This window comes from Oncorhynchus clarkii, chromosome 4, assembly GCF_045791955.1.
Source record: "Oncorhynchus clarkii lewisi isolate Uvic-CL-2024 chromosome 4, UVic_Ocla_1.0, whole genome shotgun sequence".
Classification (NCBI taxonomy): domain Eukaryota; kingdom Metazoa; phylum Chordata; class Actinopteri; order Salmoniformes; family Salmonidae; genus Oncorhynchus; species Oncorhynchus clarkii.
The window spans coordinates 18193710-18215739 of NC_092150.1; the positions used below are offsets into that span (position 1 = coordinate 18193710).

The window sequence follows — 22030 nt, forward strand, 5'->3', positions numbered from 1 at the left end:
AGTATAAAATATCAATGTTAAGACAGTGGTAGAAGTGAGTCGTGTACCAGGGAAGTAGTAGTCTACTGGGGACTTCTCAAATAGCTTGGGACTGTGAGTGATAGGCGTACACACAAAGAACAGGCCAAAGCTGACACACATCGCAGCCACACTCCACTTAGTCCAGTGTCTGGTCAGGAGAATGATCTGAGACACACAAACCAACACACATTGTCCATGTCAATACATGTATCATAATCATCAACGATAATCAGCAGTGATGTGCAACTCCATAGAACTGTTTACGTCCGTTCCATGTTTACGTCCGCTCCATGATTTGATTTGATTTGATTTGATTTGATTTGACCTCCAACCCTTTTAACCTCAATGGTGGCTGAGAACAACAATGCTATGCTGACAGTGACGGCCATGGTCTGGTAGTCCAGGGCAGAGTTGTAGAAGACCCCCAGGGGCATAAAGAAGAGAACCAGAGAGGTGTAGAAGGCATGGAGCAGGGTGGCAGCCAACAGCCAGGTGTTGAACAGCTCCTGTCTCTGGCCAACCTTGTAGAGCTCTGGCCAGCTCAGACTGCACTCTGCACTCACATCCTATAGGAGAGAGGAGATCAAGCAACAGTATGGTAAGGGTCAGGAGTGTGTCCATGGCCACATGGAGTAAAACAGAAACTCTGGGCCCCTTGGGATTTCTCACCTCGTTACAAAGATGCCTTTGTCTTTTCTCTTACCTGCTCAAAAATGCCCAGGCATTCTACTGGCATTGCAGTGTAGAACACAGTGTACAGGATGATGAACCAATTCTCATACAGAGACTGGAAGAAAACAGCACAGAAAATGGCTAAAACATTGGGATCTTTAAAAAAAGGTTGCAGTTCCATTATATGATTTGGGGGGGTATTTGTTTGGGGGGAAGGGGGGGGGGGTTACAGGTATTTACATTCATATAATTTCATAATCCATATATTTTCTATTCATTATTTATACATTGTACCTGTGGGCTGCCACTCCAAAGAAGAAGAAAAAAGAAGAGAACATAAAATAAAAACATGACAAAGTATCATATTTTTTGTTTAATTAATAATAAATTAAGTATAAACAGGAAAATCAAACAAAAGAAGAAGAGGACCTCCCATTCCCCCAACCCATTCCCCCAACCCCAGCCAACAGCCAGCTGTAACAGTCTCTGATTGATTGAGAGATTCAAGGAGCTATCATCGTTATGTAACGTAATAGATGCAAAGCATGAATATTTACATTCAAGCACTTCTAAATTAATTTTGTAACTTTGCCCCAGAAGCATTCAACTGCAGGGCACTCCCACATCATAGGAAGGAAAGTGCCTACCTGATTTAGGGGACACAGTGAAGAGGTGGGAGTTGGGGCGAATATAATCGTAAAACGTTTCCTTGGTGTTAAATACAGTCTGTGAACAAACCTAAAATGTATAAATTGGTTTAGATTACTGGATGCATCTTTTTCCATATTCTGTTCCAGTTAAACAGTCATTCAGATTCAGTCAGATTTGAGGACCATATTTTGTAATGGCTGGCTCAGAATATGAGCTTTCCAAGAGTTGATCATTTATTTATAAATTCCATAATTGGGAGTTGAGTTTCCCGAGGGACTCCACAGGCCAGGATAGCTGACGTAAGTTGTAAATATTGAAAAAAGGAGTTGCCTGGTAATGTGTATGTATCTTTCAAATCTTGGAATGTTCTCAAACCATTACATCACTCTAAAATGTTCTCTGTACCCATCATGAGGTTGCTACAATCTAGCCAATGAATGAAAGACTACAACGTAGGTGCACAGGTCGAGAGAATTTTGAGTAATCAAGGTGACAGACAGTGACACATTCAATACCGCCTTGCACTCTTAACTGCATCTAGCTGATCTAGGGTGTAATCATTAGTCCAATAGTTGCAAACAAGAGTTTCTATTGGACAAATTCATATATGTTAATCCCCGTTATCCCCAAATTCATGTACGTTTAAGCTCCTTTGTTTTGTTAACGTTGAGGGAGAGGTTATTTTCTTGGCACCACTCCACCGGGGCCCTCACTTCCTCCCTGTAGGCTGTCTCGTCATTGTTGGTAATCAGGCCTACAACTGTTGTGTCGTCTGCAAACTTGATGATTGAGTTGGAGGCATGCGTGGCCACGCAATCGTGGGTGAACACGGAGTACAGGAGAGGGCCGAGCACGCACCCTTGTGGGGCCCCTGTGTTGAGGATCAGCGAAGTGAAGGTGCTGTTTCCTACCTTCACCACCTGGTGTTGAAGGCTGAGCTATAGTTAATGAACAGCATTCTTACATAGGTATTCTTCTTGTCCAGATGGGATAGGGCAGTGTGCAGTGAGATGGTGATCACATCGTCTGTGGATCTATTGGGGTGGTATGCAAATTGAAGTGGGTCTAGGGTATCAGGTAAGGGAGAGGTGATATGCTTCCTTAATTACCCTCTCAAAGCACTTCATGATGACAGAAGTGAGTGCTATGGGACGATAGTCATTTAGTTCACTTACCTTTGCTCTCTCGGCTACAGGAACAATGGTGGCCATCTTGAAGCAAGTGGGGACAGCAGACTGGAATAGGGAGAGATTGAATATGTCCGTAAACACTCCAGCCAGCTGGTCTGCGCATGCTCTGAGGAAGTGGCTAGGGATAATGTCTGGGCCGTTAACCCAGCCTTGCGAGGGTTAACACGTTTAAATGTCTTACACTCATCAGCCACAGAGAACAAGAGCCCACAGTCCTTGGGTGCGGGGCATGTGTGGCACTATGTTATCCTCAAAGTGGACGAAGAAGGTGTTTAGCTTGTCCGGGAGCAAGACGTCGCTGTCCGTGACGTGGCTGGTTTTCCCTTTGTAATCTGTGATTGTCTGTAGACCCTGCCACATACGTTTTCGGCGACTCCACTTTGTCTCTGTACTGAAGTTTTTCCAGTTTGATTACCTTATAGAGGGAATAACTACACTGTTTGTATTCAACCATATTCCCAGTCACCTTGCCATAGTTAAATGCAGTGGTTCGCGCTTTCAGTTTTGTGCGAATGCTGCCATCTATCCATGGTTTACGATTTGGGTAGGTTTTAATAGTCACAGTGGAAAATGATCAAGTCAGTCACCATGTCAGTATATATGTTGATGTTATTCTCAGAGTCTACCCGAAACACTTCCCAGTCAGCGTGATCAAAACAATCTTGAAGCATGGATTCTGATTTGTCAGACCAGCGTTGAATAGACCTAAGCACGGGTACTTCCTGTTTGAGTTTTGTGCCTATAGGAAGGGATGAGCGAAATGGAGACATGATCTTATTTGCTGAAGGGAGGGTGGGGGAGGGCCTTGTAGGTAGTGGTCAAGTGCTTTAGCAGCGCAAGTACTACAGTAAAATTGTTGATAGAACTTCGGTAGCGTTTTCCTCATATTTGACTTTGTTAAAATTCCCAGCCACAATAAATGCGGCCTCAGGATATGTGGTTTCCAGTTTGCACAAAGTCCAGTTTAGTTCCTTGAGGGCTGTCGTGTTATCGACTTGAGTGGGAATCTAACCGGCTGTGACTATAACTGAAGAGAATTCCCTTGGGAGGTAATACGGTCGGCATTTGATTGTGAGGTATTCTAGGTCGGGTGAACAAAAGGACTTGAGTTTCTGTAAGTTATCACAATCACACCATGAGTGGTTAATCATGAAACATACAGCCCCGCCTTTCTTCTTCCAGGAGAGTTCTTTATTCCTGTCTGCGTGATGTACTGAGAACCCAGCTGGATGTATGGATGGGGACAGTATATCCGGAGAGAGCCATGATTCTGTGAAACAGAGTATGTCACAGTCCCTGACGTCTCTCTGGCTAGAAGTACACTCAGAATACCTCTTCTCCACCAGTGGCGTCTTGGAGCAGCCTCTGAGATAAGTTAAATTGCCATGGATTGTTCGAACAAAGGATCCAATTCGGGAAAGTCGTATTCCTGGTCGTAATGCAGGTGAGTTACCGCCGCTCTGATATCCAAAAGTTATTTCCGGCTGTATCTAATAACACAAAAAACTTTCTGGGGTAAATATGTAAGAAATAATACACAAAAAAAATTAAATATGCAAAGTTGCTTAGGAGCTGGAAGCAGAGCTGTCATGTCTGTCGGTGCCATCTTTTTCAAGTGTTGGATAGCCATAGCCATAGCCAGCTAGCTAACATAGCATCCCTCTATGTTTGAACCGGGTGTTTGAGTAGGCTAAACTAACTAGCTGCATTAGCTAAGTGAAAGTGAAAGTGAAAAATGTTTTACTAGGAAATATAGCTAGCTCTCTCTCTCGCGCTCTCTCTTTCTCTCTTTTTTGCTTCTCCTTAAAATTTTGGAAGAAATTAAAATGTTCAAAACTGTTCAACTATTATCTTTCTCTCTCTTTGAGGCAGCTACTCAGCACATTTTATTTGCTGCAGTGCTAGCTAGCGGTAGCTTATGCTTTCAGTACTAGATACAATTATCTGGTCCTTTGATAGGGTGGACGACATGTCAGTTCATGCTGCAAGAGCTCTGATAGGTTGGAGGACGTCCTCCAGAAGTTGTCATAATTACTGTGTAAGTCTATGGAAGGGGGTGAGAACCCCTACAGAGTGCTGCTGAGGCTACTGTACATCTTGCAAAACAGTGTGTTTTAATCAATTATTTGGTGACGTGAATATATTTACTATATTTTTATCTAAAAGGGCTAACTTTTTTAATGTTACACTATTTTTATGTTCATGAAATTCACTGAGGATGGTCCTCCCCTTCCTCCTCTGAGGAGCCTCCACTGCTAGAGATGGAGTCTTCCATCAGGCAGTAGGGTTGATTTGGTTAGATCAATTTTAAAACTTGAGATTACGATGAATTTATCTATGATCTTCAATGCGTTTGGGAGTGATTGATACACATTGTCTAGATATGGTAAAGTATCATTTGCATATAATGGGATTAAATTATCAGTAGATTTGAGGGAAATTTGTATTATTTCCTTTGATTGATGAATTGCGTATGTTCCATTGAGAATAAAATTATCAAAGGAGAAATTGGATTGCCTTTCTGCTGCTTTTAGTAATTCTGAACTGAGAGGAGCAGATATTACCTGTTAAAACTTTGGCTATGTGATTGGCATATAGCATTTCAATTATATTAATTAAATTGGAACCAATTCCCATGTGTTCCAAGACAGACCAGAGATATGACCAATCTAGTCTATCAAAAAACTATTCTGCATCGAGAGATAAAACAGGTCAAGGAGCTGTTTTTTCTGATGAAGCATTTTAGATACAGTATGTAGTAATTGACGACGGTTATCCAGGGATAATTTATTTTGTTAGTGTGGACCAATTTTGGTAAGTACGTCTCAAGATGGGATGACAACATTTTAGAAAACAGTTTAATATCTGTGTTTATCAAAGATTTGGGGCCATAGTGTCGAACACTGGGTGGCATCCTTACCTTTGTTTTATTAAGGGAAAATTAGTGCTGTATTCACATCTCAAATGAGCCTTTGTGAATAATAATTTTGAGCAATAGTGGACCTAATTGATTTCAACCATTTAGGTAGAGCTCAGACGCAATACCGTCCCATACAGGCGATTTGCCTTTATTCATACACACCAATGGCCTTTTGAGATCATTGAGAGAGACTGTTGAGAGAAGATGAGTTCCTCGTTATTTTAGAAAGGACTTAGTCAGGCCTGGTGTGGATTTACAATCAGAGACTTTGCTGTCCTCCATTTGCGACCAAGCTTTACCTTCCTGACTGATGTCTTGAGATGTTGCTTTAATATATCCATATAATTTTCCTCCCTCATAATGCCATCTATTTTGTGAAGTGCACCAGTCCCTCCTGCAGCAAAGCACCCTCACAACATGATGCTGGCACCCCTGTGCTTCACAGTTGAGATGGTGTTCTTCGGTTTGCAAGCCTACCCCTTTTCCTCCAAACATAACGATAGTCATTATGGCCAAACAGTTCTATTTTTGTTTCATCAGACGAGAGGACATTTCTTCAAAAAGTCTGATCTTTGACCCCATGTGCAGTTGCAAACCGTAGTCTGGCTTTTTTATGGTGGTTTTGGAGCAGTGGCTTCTTCCTTGCTGAGCAGCCTTTCAGGATATGTCGATATAAGACTCATTTTACTGTGGAAATATTTTTGTACCCGTTTCCTCCAGCATCTTCACAAGGTCCTTTGCTGTTTTTCTCAGATTGATTTGCACTTTTCACACCAAAGTACGTTCATCTCTAGGAGACAGAACGCGTCTCCTTCCTGATCGGTATGACGGCTGTGTGGTCCCATGGTGTTTATACTTGCGTACTATTGTTTGTACAGATGAACGTGGTACCTTCAGGCGTTTGGAAATTGCTCCCAAGGATGAACCAGACTTGTGGAGGTCTACAATATTTTTTCTGTCTTTGCTGATTTCTTTTGATTTTCCCATGATGTCAAGCAAAGAGGCACTGAGTTTGAAGGTAGGCCTTGAAATACATCCACAGGTACACCTCCAATTGTCTCAAATGATGTCAATTAGCCTATCAGAAGCTTCTAAAGCCGTGACATAATTTTCTGGAATTTTCCAAGCTGTTTAAAGGCACAGTCAACTTAGTGTATGTAAACTTCTGAAACACTGGAATTGTGATACAGTGAATTATAAGTGAAATAATGTCTGTAAACAATTGTTGAAAAAATTACTTGTGTCATGGATAAAATAGATGTCCTAACCGGCTTGACAAAACTATAGTTTGTTAACAAGAAAATTCGTGGAGGGGTTGAAAAAGGAGTTTTAATGACTCCAACCTAAGTGTATGTAAACTTCCGACTTCAACTGTACAGTATCAGTCAAAAGTTCAGACACACCTACTAATTCAAGGGTTTTTCTTTATTTTTACGATTTTTTACATTGTAGACATCAAAACTATGAAATAACACATATGGAATCATATAGTAACCAAAAAAGTGTTAAACAAATCTAAATATATTTTTTTACTGTTGGAAAAGCATTCCAGGTTAAGAGAATGCCAAGAGTGTGCAAAGCTGTTATCAAGGCAAAAGGTGACTTCTGTAAAGAATCTGAAATATAACATATATTTTGATTTGTTTAACACTTTTTTGGTTACTATATGATTCCATATGATGTCTCCACTATTATTCTACAATGTAGAATATAGTAAATATAAAGAATTACCCTTGAATGAGTAGGTGTGTCAAAACCTTTGACTGGTACTGTAAGTAAATCAGTCAATTGAAATAAATTCAATAGACCCTCATCTATGGATTTCACATGACTGGGCAGGGGTGCAGCCATGGGTAGGCCTGGGAGGGTGTAGGCCCACCCATTTGGGAGCCAGGCCCACCCACTGGGGAGCCAGGCCCAGCCAATAAAAATAATTTTTACCCATTAAAGGGCTTCATTACAAACAATATAGACATAAAGATTGTGGTGGCTGCTCAGTGTGGCATTTGACATTATTGATCATAGTCTACTGCTGGGAAAAAACATATGCGGATGACTCAACACTATACACGTCAGTTACTACAGCGACTGAAATGACCGAATCACTTAACAAAGAGCTACAGTTAGTTTCAGAATGGGTGGCAAAGAAAAGGTTTGTCCTAAGTATTTAAAAAACAAAAAGCATTGTATTTGGGACAAATAATTCACTAAACCCTAAACCTCAACTAAATCTTGTAATGAATAATGTGGAAATTTAGCAAGTTGAGGTGACTAAACTGCTTGGAGTATCCCTGGATTGTAAACTGTCATGGTCAAAACATATTGATACAACAGCAGTGTAGATGGGGAGAAGTATGTCCATGATAAAGCGCTGGTCTATCTTTTTAACAACACTATCAACAAGGCAGGTCCTACAGGCCCTAGTTTTGTCGCACGTGGACTACTGTTCAGTCATGTGGCCAGGTGCCACAAAGAGGGACTTTGAAATTGGCTCCGAACAGGGCAGCTCAGCTGTGTCTTAGATGTACACAGAGAGCTAACATTAATATTATGCATGTCAATCTCTCCTGGCTCAAAGTGGAGGAGAGATTGATTTCATCACTACTTGTATTTGTGAGAGGTATTGACATGTTGTGATGCACTGAGCTGTCTGTTTGCACTACTGGCACACAGCTCGGACACCCATGCATACCCCACAAAACATGCCACCAGAGGTCTCTTCACAGTCCCCAAGTCCAGAACAGACTATGGGAGGCGCACAGTACTACATAGAGCCATGACTACATGCAACTCTATTCCACATCAAGTGACTCATGCAAGCAGTAAAATTAGATTTAAAAAAACAGATCAAATACACCTTATAGAGCAGCAGGGACTGTGAATTAACACAAACATAGGCACAGACACATGCATACACACACACACAATAACATAGGCACTATACACACACGTCACATGGATTTTGTGTTCTAGATACGTGGTAGTGGAGTTGGGGCCTGAGGACACACACTTAATATGTTGTGAAATCTGTTGTGAATGTATTGTAATGTTTTTAAAATTGTAAAACTGTGTCACGACTTCTGCCGAAGTCGTTGCCTCTCCTTGTTTGGGCGGTGCTCGGCGGTTGACGTCACCGGTCTTCTAGCCATCATTGATCCATTTTTCATTTTCCATTGGTTTTGTCTTGTCTTCCCACACACCTGTTTTCAATCCCATTCATTACCTGTTGTGTATTTAACCCTCTGTTTCCCCTCATGTCTTTGTCAGAGATGGTTTATTGTCAGTGTTGTGTTTATTGTATAGGTGCGCGAAGGGTCCTCGTACCCATGTTTGTTTATATATATATATATTTTTGTTGTGTTATGGAGCATGTTACGTGGACATTTATTAAAAGACTCCATTTTACACTCCGTTTGACTCTCCTGCGCCTGACTTCCCTGCCACCTATACACATGACTCTGACAAACTGCCTTAATTTTGCTGGACCCCAGGAAGAGTAGCTGATCCCTTGGCAGCAGCTAATGAGGATCGATAATAAATACAAATACAAATAATTTGTCCTGGCTATCTCAGATAATCCCGCAGGGAAAGAAGCCGGATGTGGAGGTCTTGGGCTGGCGTGGTTACACATGGTCTGCGGCTGTGAGGCCAGTTGGACATACTGCCAAATTCTCTAAAACAACGTTGGAAGCGGCTTATGGTAGAGAGATTAACATTAAATTCTCTGGCAACACCTCTGGTGTACATTCCTGGAGTCAGCATGTCAACTGTGTGCTCCCTCAAAATTGAGACATGTGGGCCTCCCGAGTGGTCTAGGGCACTGCATCGCAGAGCTAGCTGTGCCACCAGAGACTCTGGGTTTGCGCCCAGGCCCTGTCGCATCCGGCCGCAACCGGGAGGTCCGTGGGGCGACGCACAATTGGCCTAGCGTCGTCCGGGTTCGAGAGGGCTTGGCCGGTAGGGATATCCTTGTCTCATCGCGCACCAGTGACTCCTGTGGTGGGCTGGGCGCAGTGCGCGCTTGCCAAGGTAGCCAGGTGCACAGTGTTTCCTCCGACACATTGGTGCGGCTGGCTTCCGGGTTGAATGCGCGCTGTGTTAAGAAGCAGTGCGACTTGGTTGGGTTGTGTTTCGGAGGACGCATGGCTTTCGACCTTCGTCTCTCCCGAGCCCGCACGGGAGTTGTAGCGATGAGACAAGATAGTAATTACTAACAATTGGATACCACACAATTGGGGATAAAAGGGGCTAAAATGTAAAATAATTTAATAAAATCTAAATTGAGACGTGTGGCATTGTGTTGTTTGACACAACTGCACATTTAAGAGTGGCCTTTTATTGTCCCCAGCACAAGGTACACCTGTGTAATTATCAGCTGTTTAATCAGGCAATTTTCTTCCATTATGGATACATTTAAGGAAAGTGATTCTGCCTTCCTTTTCTTATGTTTCATTATGATTATACCTTTATATAATGGCTCTCTATTTGAATGTTTTTTTTGCAGTGGTGTAAAGTACTTATGAAGTTTTTAAGGGTATCTGTACTTAACTTTACTATTTATATTTTTGACAATTTGTACTTTTACTTCACTACATTCCTAAAGAAAATAATGTACTTTTTACTCCATACATTTTCCTTCACACCCAAAAGTACTTGTTACATTGAATGCTTAGCAGGACAGGAAAATGGTCCAATTCACACACATCCCTGGTCATCCCTACTACCTCTGATCTGGTGGACGCACTAAACACACATGCTTCGTTTATAAATTATGTCTGAGTGTTGGAGTGTGCTCCTCTAGCCATAAACAAAAAAAAACAGAAAATAGTGCTGTCTAGTTTGCTTAATATAAGGAATTTTAAATGATGTATACTTTTACTTTTGAGTAAGTATATTTTAGCAATTATATTTTCTTTGGATAATTAAGTATATTTAAAACCAAATACTTTTAGACTTTTAATCAAGTAGTATTTTACTGGGGGAATAACACTTTTACTTGAGTCATTTTTTATTAAGGTATATTTACTTTAAGTCAAGTGTGACAATTGTATACTTTTTCCACCACTGGTTCATTGCTAGGATATCAAGACAGATGCAACATTTGATAGCAATATTCAGACCTTTCAAATTCCAAGAAATAATGGGTAGCGTTGCCATGAAAACACAAATGCGTTATTAACGATGGAATTGTTATCTTTAGTGTTAATAAGCCCATGGATGTGAAACAAAAACAGGACCCACAGGGAAACCCACCCATTGGTCGTTCCCCACCCAGAACCCCCTCCCCCGTAAACCATTAGCGTTATATGAATGATTCTGGTGCTAAACCAATGTGACCAGTGTTGCCATCTAACCTGGGCACTGAAGCCGTTGAAGAAGCCGAACCAAATGTGCACCAAAGCGAAGCTGCAGGTTTTGTACAGGAAGTAACGCAGAAAGACAGCAATTCGGCGGTACGACCAGCGTCCGTGGACCAATAGGAGCCTCTGTAGGAAACTGAACTTGGCCAGGGTATAGTCAGCATTCTGAACTGCCTGACCCCCCTCTACCCCAGCCAAACCTACCCCTATATGAGCCGCTACAGGAGGGAGGAGAGAGAGAGAGAGAGAGAGAGAGAGAGAGAGAGAGAGAGAGAGAGAGAGAGAGAGAGAGAGAGAGTGAGTGAGTGAGAAAGGACATGTTAAATACACCCTGTCTTTGAACAGAAATCATAACATCATTTCACAGTCAACCTTTTTTTCCATCACACTCACTCTTGATCATGTTCACGTCGTTGGCGCCGTCACCTATTGCCATGATGATGGAGGTAGTGTTTTTCCTAACGAGTGTGACCACGTCAGCCTTCTGGCCGGGAGTCACACGGCAACAGAGCACTGACTGGCACAGCCCTGCCAGGGACATGAACCTGGCACCCCACTCTGGCCTGGCATCAAACTCTGCCTGAGAATGGACAAACCATGAACACTATTAACCTTTTGTGTGATGGTTTTCTGAATAAACAACACGATAAGGCAGCCTTTAGATAAAGGGAGTGTTTACTAGACTCAGAGCAAATGAATGATACAGAATTATGGATAATCACTAAGCTATAAGGTTTTCAGTCTTATTGTCTTAAAAGGGAGCGTATTAGCATTAACACCTTTACTACCGGTCCAAATATTTAGAACTGTCACGCCCTGATCTGTTTCACCTGTCTTTGTGCTTGTCTCCACCCCCCTCCAGGTGTCGCCCATCTTCCCCAGTATCTCCTGTGTATTTATACCTGTGTTCTCTGTTTGTCTGTTGCAAGTTAGTTTTGTTCGTAGAACCTACCAGTGTTTTGTTTCCCTGCTCCCGCTTGTTCCTTGCTCCTGTTTTCTAGTTTCCCGGTTCTGTCGTTCTGCCTGCCCTGACCCTGAGCCTGCCTGTTGTCCTGTACCTTTGACCCACTACTCCGGATTACCGACCTCTGCCTGACCTGATCCTGAGTCTGCCTGCTGTTCCTGTGCCTTAAACTCTCTCTGAATTATTGAACCCTGCCAGCCTTGACCTGTGGTTTGCCTGCCCGTTTACAGAATAAACTTTAGTTTCTTCTACACTGTCTGCACCTGGGTCATTCCTTAAAAGGTGCGAAGAACACCTACTCATTCAAGGGTTTTTCTTAATTTTTTACTATTTTCTATATTGTAGAATAATAGTAAAGACATCAAAACTATGAAATAACACATATGGAATCATGTAGTAAACAAAAAAAAGTGTTATTATATAAAATATTGATGAAAGCTTTGTAAACTCATGACATTCTCTCAACCAGCTTCATGAGGTAGCCACCTGGAATGCATTTCAATTAACAGGTGTGCCTTGTTAAAAGTTCATTTGTGGAATTTCTTTCCTTCTTAATGCGTTTGAGCCAATCAGTTGTGTTGTGACCAGGTGGGGGGATATAGAAGATAGCCCTATTTTGCAAAAGACCAAGTCCATGTTATGGCAAGAACAGCTCAAATAAGCATAGAGAAACAACGTTCATCATTACTTAAAACATAAAGGTCAGTCAATACAGAACATTTCAAGAACATTGAATGTTCCTTCAAGTGCAGTCGCAAAACCCATCAAGAACTATGATGAAACTGGCTCTCATGAGGTCCGCCACAGGAATGGAAGACCCAGAGTTACCTCTGCTGCAGAGGATAAGTTCATTAGAGTTACCAGCCTCAGAAATTGCAGCCCAAATAAATGCTTTACGGAGGTCAAGTAAGAGACACATCTCAACATCAACTGTTCAGAGGAGACTGTGTGAATCAGGCCTTCATGGTCGAATTGCTGCAAAGAAACCACTACTAAAGGACACCAATAATAAGAAGAGACTTGCTTGGGCCAAAAAACATTAGCAATGAACATTAGACCGGTGGAAATTTGTCCTTTGGTCTGGAGTGCAAATTGGAGATTTTTGGTTCCAACCGCCGTGTCTTTGTGTAGGTGAATGGATGATCTTCTGTATGTGTGGTTCCCACCGTAAATTATGGAAGAGGAGGTGTGATTGTGAAGGGGGTGCTTTGCTGGTGACACTGTCAGTGATTTTTTTTAAATTCAAGGTACACTTAACCAACACAGCATTCTGCAGCGATATGCCATCCCATTTGGTTTGTGCCTAGTGGGACTATAATTTGTTTTTCAACAGGACAATGACCCAACACACCTCCAGGCTGTGTATGGGCTATTTGACCAAGGAGAGTGATGGAGTGCTGCATCAGATGACCTGGCCTCCACAATCACTTGACCTCAACCAAACTGAGATGTTTGAGATGAATTGGAGCGCAGAGTGAAGGAAAAGCAGCCAACAGGTGCTTAGCATATGTGGGAACTCCTTCAAGAGTTGGAAAAGCATTCCTCATGATGCTGGTTGAGAGAATGCCAATAGTGTGCAACGCTGTCATCAAGGCAATGGGTGGTTATTCAAAGAATTTGTTTAACACTTGTTTGCTTACCTTGTGATTCCAAATGTGTTAAAAAAAATGAAGAAAAAAAAACTCTTGAATGAGTAGGTTTTCTAAACATTTGACCGGTAGTGTATGTTTACCAGTTCAGGGCCGGTGAGGACCAGCGCTGATTTCTCCCCAGCCTTCTCCCTGTCCACACACCACAGCTCTGTCTCTTTGCCCTTGGAGAAAGTAATCTCTGGATCAGGAGACTGGAGGAGCTGCCTGTGGGAGGATACAGAAAAATAGATATATTGGAAAAGTATCGTCAATGTGTGTGTGTGTGTGTGTGTGTGTGTGTCCATGTGTGTGTGTCCGTGTGTGACTGTGTGTTTGTCCATGTGTGTGTGTGTGTGTTTGGGAATGTGTGTCTTTGTGTGTCTGTGTGGTTTCGTCTGTGTGTTTGTGTGTGTGTTTCCATGTGTGGCTGTGTGTTTGTCCGTGTGTGTGTGTGTGTGTGTGTGTGCGGGAATGTGTGTCTTTGTGTGTCTGTGTGGTTTCGTCTGTGTGTCTGTGTGTGTGTAAATATGTTTGACCTCAGTTCATCCCCTTCTAGTAGTCTGGTATCAGGATCCAGAAGTCTGCAGGCGTACCCTATGTTCACCACTGTCTCTGCAGAGAGAAAGAGAGAGAAAAGAGGAGTAAAAGACCAACAGACAGAGACAGACAGACAGCGGGGAGCAGTAGTTACCTTTCTTGTCCCCGGTCAGCACCCAGACTTTGAGTCCAGCCTGTCTGAGCATGGAGATGGTCTCAGGGACCTCATCCTGTAGCCGGTCCTCTATAGCTGTCACCCCCAGCAGCTGCACAACAGGAACCAGGATGTACAGAGAGTTTATCACTCTGATTTTGGATCACATTGAATTTATATAAAGCGTTCATGAGTTTGCTTGATGGGCGTCATCCTTTGGAGCATAGGAATTCTCCTCAAATGTCATTGTATGGTAAAGATACTGTAATGCAGTGCCCTGATTATGAGGATACCTTTAGATCTCTCTCCATGTCGTCATGCAGCCGTTCCAGCAAGTCATCACGGTTACGGGTTGTCATGGCAGCCTGGGCCATGGTTTTGCTCCACTCCTCCCATTTGGCCTCAGATACAGTACGCTCAGCTATGCACAGAGTCCTCAGACTGGACTGGGCAAACAGCTGGAGGAGGACAGGAATATACTGGATGAGATGCTGGATGAATATATATTTACTAAATAAGCTAAAGTAAAAAATTTAATAAAAAGTAACACAATAAAATGACAATAACCTGTATGTGGGGGGGTACCTGTATGTGTCGGGGGTGCAGGTTAGTCGAGGTAATTTGTACATGTAGGTTGGGGTAAAGTGACTATGCATGGATAATAAACAGCGAGTAGCAGCAGTGTAAAAAAAGGGGGGGTCAATGCAAATGTAGTATGTGTAGTGTTTTATCTTTATTTAACTAGGCAAGTCATTTAAGAACAAATTCTTATTTACTGAAGGAACAGTGGGTTAACTGCCTTGTTCAGGGGCAGAACAACAGATTTTTACTGTTACTAGTCCAACAGTCTAACAGTCTAACCACTAGGCTACCTGCCGCCCCAGTGTGTGTGTGTGTGTGTGTGTGTTTGTGTCTTACATCTAAGGCTCTCTCAGTGCTTTCCAGATGTGGACAGTCTTTTTGTAGTCTCTCCAGGATCACTATGTCAGCACCTTTACAGTATAACTTCAGCCCTCCCTCTGGCTCCCGCACTGCAAACACAAAATACATCAGAGGATAGAACACATTTATACATGTCAGGAGAATACATCAAGATGAGAGACTGAGGGATAGAGAGATGAAGGGAGAGAAAGGGAAAGGGTCCAGGATAGGGGAGCTGTGGGGCAGATGCATCCAGTCTCACTCAGGTAGGAAAATTCTGTCAGATCTTTTGAGAAAGTACATCATTAGGATATATTTTTTATGGGTAAGCTCAAGGTTAGGGTTGTACATTCATCCTTCCTAACATGGTCAGATAGTAATGTCAGTCTTACCCAGTACAGACATGCGTCGCCTCTGGCTGGTGAAGTCAAGCAGAGTGAGGAGCTGGTAGTGGCGTTTGAGGCCCAGCTCACTGACTGTCAGAGAGTCCCTGGTCCTGGAGAGGAAGACCCAGCCCAGCTCCCTGGCTGCCCCCACCAGGGCCTCTTCGTCTGGGGACGCAGCCTGGTACACCGGGGCCCCTAGGACAAACATCACGCAACAAAACTGTAACAGTACCTGGACGATTCCAAGCCAGCATAGCACAAATATATTTTTGGCATCTCAGATTCTTCTGGAAATTCTCACATAGTAGATTTATTAGGAGGAAGGATGTTCGGCATACTTTTTACATGAAAATCACGAAAGTGGCATTTTTAGGCCCTTTTTAGACCTATATATGCCTCTTGTCAGAGCCTATGATCTGTGAACCGTACATGATACAGACAACATCTTGGTGTCATTATCCTCCTTATAGTGCTCTCTCAAATATGGAGTATGTCTAGATTCTGAAATACTATTTTTCACATTCATTTATTCAACGCAGAATTATGAATATGAATAACTCAAAATAACCCTTTTAAATTTGGCTTCTTTTTTTTTATTTTTTTTTTTACATATTGCTTGGAACAATATACTCTTCAAACAAGTCACATTTCCAGAGTGGGTGCTCTGCTACTTTTAATGATATGACCCATTTTATACATAGAAATTGACATTATAGGTCAATATAATGTTCCCTTTGAATCCATTTTCCCTTCACGGTCTTGATCATAAAATGTATCATACCTTCAGAATTAGCAGAGAGCCCACTCTGGAAATGTGATGTACATGTAGAGTATATTGTTCCAAAAAATATGTCTTAAAATGAACAAATTCCAAAAGGGTTATTTTGAGATATTAATGTTTTTAATGTTGAATAAATTACTTTGAAAATATGCATTTCAGAATCATGACAAAGTCCATATTTTGGAGAACACTACAAATAGTATACTGACACCAAGATGTTGTCTGTATGGTACAGTTCACAGGTCATAGGGTCTTACAGGATGCGTGTATAGGTCTAAAAAGGGGCTAAAAATGTCAACTTTCACTTTCAAAATGGTTTGTGATACAAATGTAAAAAGCATGTCAAACACATCCTTCCTCCCAATTCATTTTCTATGTGTGAATTGAAAGAACAATCTGAGATACCAAAAATATATTTGGCCTACGCTGGCATGGAATCGTCCAGATGTATTGTTGTATCATGCTGAGATGTGTTTTCCTACTTCTTGAGAGGGTTTAGAACAACAGAACAAGAAAACACCAAGTATTTACCTGGTTAAATTTACGAACTTACATGGTAAAATGTTAATTACACATGAATGACTTGTTTGCCCTCACCGTTCTTCCATTCGGTCATGACGGTGTGGCAGAGTGCCAGTGTGGTGAGGAACTGTCTGCTCTGTGTGCACTGCTGCCCCCTCAACTTGTCCACCAGCCGCTGGTCAGACAGATACAGACCACCACAGGAGAACGGGTTCCAGCTCAGGTCTAATGTCTGGGGGGAGGCAGAGGTGGGGCAGAGAGATGGGAGTTATGTTATTTGGTTTATTTACTACTTCATGACTGATTTGACAATGTGCAAATAAACTGAATTAACCACATAACGTGAATGTTTTCCTCTACAATGATATGGAACATCTAAACCTGGATCATTACCTGGGATTCCTCTGCACTGATTGACGCATCACCTGACAAATTCAAAAAGGAGAAATGAAGACATTTTCAGATAGAGTGGGGACCTTTAGACTGACAGTAAGCATGCTCTAACTACCAGACCGATAGTAGTAGTAGACAGTGGGCAGATGGGGAATGTGATTCCAGACAAATTTCAGATCACACCTTGACTCTAGAGGGCTGGACCGACATTCAATATTGAACACTTTTGGGCGTGTCCATATGAATATTTGAACACGTACAAGGGTGCCCTGATTTGTTATCAGAGTGGCTGCGGATCCGACTTTTCTGGACCCCTCTTTCCTGACAACTAAAGGTCCCGAAGATTCTGTGCATGTGCAGGATTCTCTACTTTACAAACAGTCTCTGCTTTACTCGTGGAGGCCAGGCTACTCTGGTGAATGGTGCTGGTTTAATAAAGTTAGATCAAAGTTGAATCAAAGTCTGCAAGATCAGATAATGATAGTATTCTACATAATGTAACCGAATATAATAACATAGTATAATGTTACTGTAAGACAAAAACACCACCTCATTTCATGATTTCACGATTGTGCGAATGGTCACATTTTTCTCTCAAATCAGATTTTTCAAAACTTAACAGCGTGAGCCACTAGGTAAAACATATGCTTTGATTTCAACTAAAACACAGGTAGGCTATGCTACACTTTGTTAACACCATCTGCTCTACAATCAAATCAAAGTTTATTTGTCACGTGCGCCAAATACAAACTTACAGTGAAATGCTTACTTACATCCTCTAACCAATAGTGCAAAAAAGGTATTAGGTGAACAATAGGTAAGTAAAGATATAAAACAAAAGTAAAAATACAGGCTATATACAGTTGCGAGGCTATAAAAGCAGCAAGGCTACATACAAACACTGGTTAGTCAGGCTGATTGAGGTAGTATGTACATTAAGGTATGGTTAAAGTGATTATACATATGATGAACAGAGAGTAGTAGTAGTGTAAAAGAAGGGTTGGCAGGTGGTGGGTGGAACACAATGCAGATAGCCCGGTTAGCCAATGTGCGGGAGCACTGGTTGGTCGGCCCAATTGAGGTAGTATGTACATGAATGTATAGTTAAAGTGACTATGCATATATGATGAACAGAGAGTATCAATAGCGTAAAAGAGGGGTTGGGGGGGGCACACAATGCAAATAGTCCGGGTAGCCATTTGATTACCTGTTCAGGAGTCTTATGGCTTGGGGGTAAAAACTGTTGAGAAGCCTTTAGGTCCTAGACTTGGCACTCCGGTACCGCTTGCCATGCGGTAGTAGAGAGAACAGTCTTTGACTGGGGTGGCTGGGGCCTTTGACAATTTTTAGGGCCTTCCCCTGACACCGCCTGGTGTAGAGGTCATTGTACATCCTTCACAACAAGATTGTAGGCTACTTCGAAACAACACTGAATAACTCAATATGACCTAAATGCATATCTCTATTAAACTGAATGAGATCAAATGGTTGGTATGCAGATGCTGCATAAACGTCTTACCGGTTAAACTTGAAGAATTAGCATGTACGATTGACAGTGAGAAAGGTGAAAGGAGGGTGACCACAACAATGTGTTCGTAAAGTAGAGGCAAAGAAACACATGCGCAGAACTTGATTTGGATCTTCAGCTCTGGGGAAGAGGTATCCAGGGGGGGGGGGGGTACTTTTTGTTATAGTGCCCAGACAGCCCTGGAACTCAAGCCCTGAGTCTGACACATACAAATGTAGGTCTTGGTCTTTAGTCAGATGCAAACAAAAGTGAGTTCAGTCACTGTCTTTCCGAACCGGGGAGCAGACTGAGAACCCGCTGCACAATAACACAAGGTACTCCAGGCCCTTGTAGGTTTAGTGGTGAAACCAAATCTAACACACAGACAGAGGGTGGTTGTTTCCAGGTCATGGGCCATCCTTACCATAGATGTCCCCTGCAATGCAGCACTGTCTGAAGAGCAGGCGGTTCTGGGTGAGGGTGCCTGTCTTGTCACTCAACAGATGTCCCACCTGACCCAGTTCCTCATTCAGAGAGGTGTTCCGGGCCTGGGCATGGATGGACCTCTCCACCCCTCCTCGCATCTCTACGTCCCAGCCTATAAACAGGCTGTGCAGCACGTGGATCATCTCAAACCTGCACACAGAGACATGAACATACTCAATACTAGATGTGGGGCCGACAAAATACATTTCAACAGAGATTCATAGACTGCTGAATAAGTATGCTGTGTACAGTACTATAGGATTGGAAGAGCTGATTACACTTTTCGATTTCTCGTATTGGAATTGAATGAATTAGAACTGACACCAACCCTGGTAGTGATACTCACGTGATGTAGAGAGACATGGGCATGGCAGGGCTGAGCAGGATCACATAGCTCCAGTAGGTGAGGAAGGCTGTGTAGATGGGCGAGTTGCCCCTCGTTAAGGCAGACAGAACCTCTATTTGGGATGACACACGCCCCTGAAACACTCCCGACCCCACAGCCAGCAGTAGAGCCACCAGCAGTATGAATAGCACTATCTGAGATCACAGACACACACATACATCTATATGAACACACACATGAACACAAAATCACTCTTTAATTAAAAAAGCACACATAAAAAAAGTTGGATCCTTTATCATAATAAAATGAGTCAAGACAAGAGAGTTATATAAATGAACAGATAAAACCATCTATCTCCATAACTCTCACACTGCTTTACTTCATCATCCTCTCCTGGTCTTTATCACTCACCCCAATGACAACTTTGTTCAGGACCTTCTCAATCTGAGTCATCTTGACTCTGAGCCGACCAACGTTGCGAAGGATTTTACTATCTGAGCCTGAGGGACAGGAAGATCTGTGTTATTTACACGTTCAATTTCATAGTCCTTGTCATTGATCTGTTAGGGGGAAAGAAAGGGTGCATAAGGTATTGAAGCAGGGGCTATGTATGTGTGCTGAGTACCGGTGTATATCGCCATGCCAAAGGCTGTGTCTGTATTTCGAAGTACTGTTCCTCTCAGCAGGATGTGTTCACTGTCCAGAGGGTGGCGCTCTCCTCTCCAGCGGAGCTCCCCCCGGAAGGTGTACAGATGGCTGTTGGGCTCCTCACACAACACAATGCCTGAAAGAGGGAGGGAGAGAGGTAGAGATGGAGTGGGGAGCGAATAAGAGAGGAAAGGAGGGAGACATAGAGAAAGGTAGGCAGAGAGAGAATAATGGAGGGATAAAGAGAAAGAAAAGGCTGTTTACCTTTGTAAACCCTCACCTCCAAACCTACCCACTCAGCCCCTACCCATACGGTCATGTGTCATCACAATCTTCGCTCTCTCTTTCCCACTACTCTCTCCTCTTCTATCCTATCGTCTCTCCCTTCTGCTAAATCCTACTCCCTCCTGTCTTCTAATTCTGCCTGTTTGACCCTACACTCCTCCCTTTCCACATCTTATGACTGGCACCGTCCCCTTTCCTCCCGGTCGGCCCTCCCCTCCTGCTCTGTGGCTCAGTGACTCAGTGGGAGTCTACAGAAAAGGGTTGCGGGCAGCTGAGCGAAACTGGTGGAAAACAAAACTTCCAGAGGACCTATCATCCTTTCACTCCCTCCTCTCTACCTTCTCTTCCTCTGTATCTGCTGCTAAAGCCCCTTTCTACCGACAACCTGCCAGCTCGACCCCATCCCTTCCTCCCTTCTCCAGACCATCTCTGGAGACCTTCTCCTATTGCTCACTTCAAAATGGCCAGAGTCACTCCCCTCCTCAAGAAACCAACACTCAACCCCTCTGGCGTCAAAAACTACAAACCGGTATCCCTTCTTTATTTTCTTTCCAAAACACTTGAACGTGCTGTCTCTGACCAACTCTCTTGCTATCTCTCTCAGAACTATCTTCCTGATCCTAACTAGTCAGCCTTCAAGACGGGTCATTCAACTGAGACTGCTCTCCTCTGTGTCACAGGGGCTCTATGTTGCCATAGCAACATCAGGGAAACTTGGAAGAAGGGAGTAGTTAATCATATTACAGAACTTCTGCAACATCTTTAATTGAGACTCTCATTCTCCTTAATTGCCAGCCTGAACACGTTATGGAAAGAGATTAACTGTATAGGAAGCTCTGAGGACAGCCAATAGGTCGTCTGGATTGTGGACAGCCAATAAATTGTCAGATGCAAACAGATTATAATCTTTAGTGGAAAACAGTTCTTGAGGGCTTGACTTTTTTATAGACTTACTGGTGAACCGGTGTTTGAGTTGTGTGATTTCAATATCATTCATTTCAATTGATGTGCTGCACAATAGACATATAATGCACAATGTCTCAGGAACGACTATACTAAGTATAGAAATCAATTTGGCCCGTAACCTGGACCTACAGGCCTAATGAAAACATTTGGAGGACCTCAGGAGACCAGAGGAGTCTAAGAAGTTGGATTTAATTTAATTTAAATTCCCTTAAATATTGCAGCCCATTTGTGTAGGCCAGATAAAACCCACTGAGTTCAACGATAAATAGTGACTGAATTTATACTCAATAACTTTTTTCCTCATTGTTAGGCTATTTGATTTGTCATTTTTATATAAAAAAAATGAAATAGCAACTAAATACTGTAGGCCTATATACAGTGCCTTGCGAAAGTATTCGGCCCCCTTGAACTTTGCGACCTTTTGCCACATTTCAGGCTTCAAACATAAAGATATAAAACTTTATTTTTTTTGAAGAATCAACAACAAGTGGGACACAATCATGAAGTGGAACGACATTTATTGGATATTTCAAACTTTTTTAACAAATCAAAAACTGAAAAATTGGGCGTGCAAAATTATTCAGCCCCTTTACTTTCAGTGCAGCAAACTCTCTCCAGAAGTTCAGTGAGGATCTCTGAATGATCCAATGTTGACCTAAATGACTAATGATGATAAATACAATCCACCT

At 42.5% G+C, this 22030-nt stretch overlaps 1 protein-coding gene across 1 annotated transcript in view; it reads right to left on the reverse strand.

The window, feature by feature from the left end:
* Positions 1 to 22030, reverse strand: part of LOC139407603 (phospholipid-transporting ATPase IC-like) — a 33849-nt gene that overhangs the window by 2139 nt on the left and 9680 nt on the right. Inside the window, exons 12-28 of the mRNA XM_071151429.1 lie at positions 20068 to 20226; positions 19854 to 19942; positions 19443 to 19636; positions 19035 to 19246; positions 17104 to 17135; positions 16786 to 16942; positions 15414 to 15602; positions 15019 to 15131; positions 14394 to 14558; positions 14101 to 14212; positions 13946 to 14021; positions 13511 to 13634; positions 11208 to 11394; positions 10809 to 11032; positions 725 to 808; positions 363 to 587; positions 48 to 186 (exon numbers count right to left, since the gene is read on the reverse strand). Of these exons, the coding sequence (XP_071007530.1) occupies positions 48 to 186; positions 363 to 587; positions 725 to 808; positions 10809 to 11032; positions 11208 to 11394; positions 13511 to 13634; positions 13946 to 14021; positions 14101 to 14212; positions 14394 to 14558; positions 15019 to 15131; positions 15414 to 15602; positions 16786 to 16942; positions 17104 to 17135; positions 19035 to 19246; positions 19443 to 19636; positions 19854 to 19942; positions 20068 to 20226 (2481 nt within the window). The remainder of the gene's footprint in view (positions 1 to 47; positions 187 to 362; positions 588 to 724; positions 809 to 10808; positions 11033 to 11207; positions 11395 to 13510; positions 13635 to 13945; positions 14022 to 14100; positions 14213 to 14393; positions 14559 to 15018; positions 15132 to 15413; positions 15603 to 16785; positions 16943 to 17103; positions 17136 to 19034; positions 19247 to 19442; positions 19637 to 19853; positions 19943 to 20067; positions 20227 to 22030) is intronic.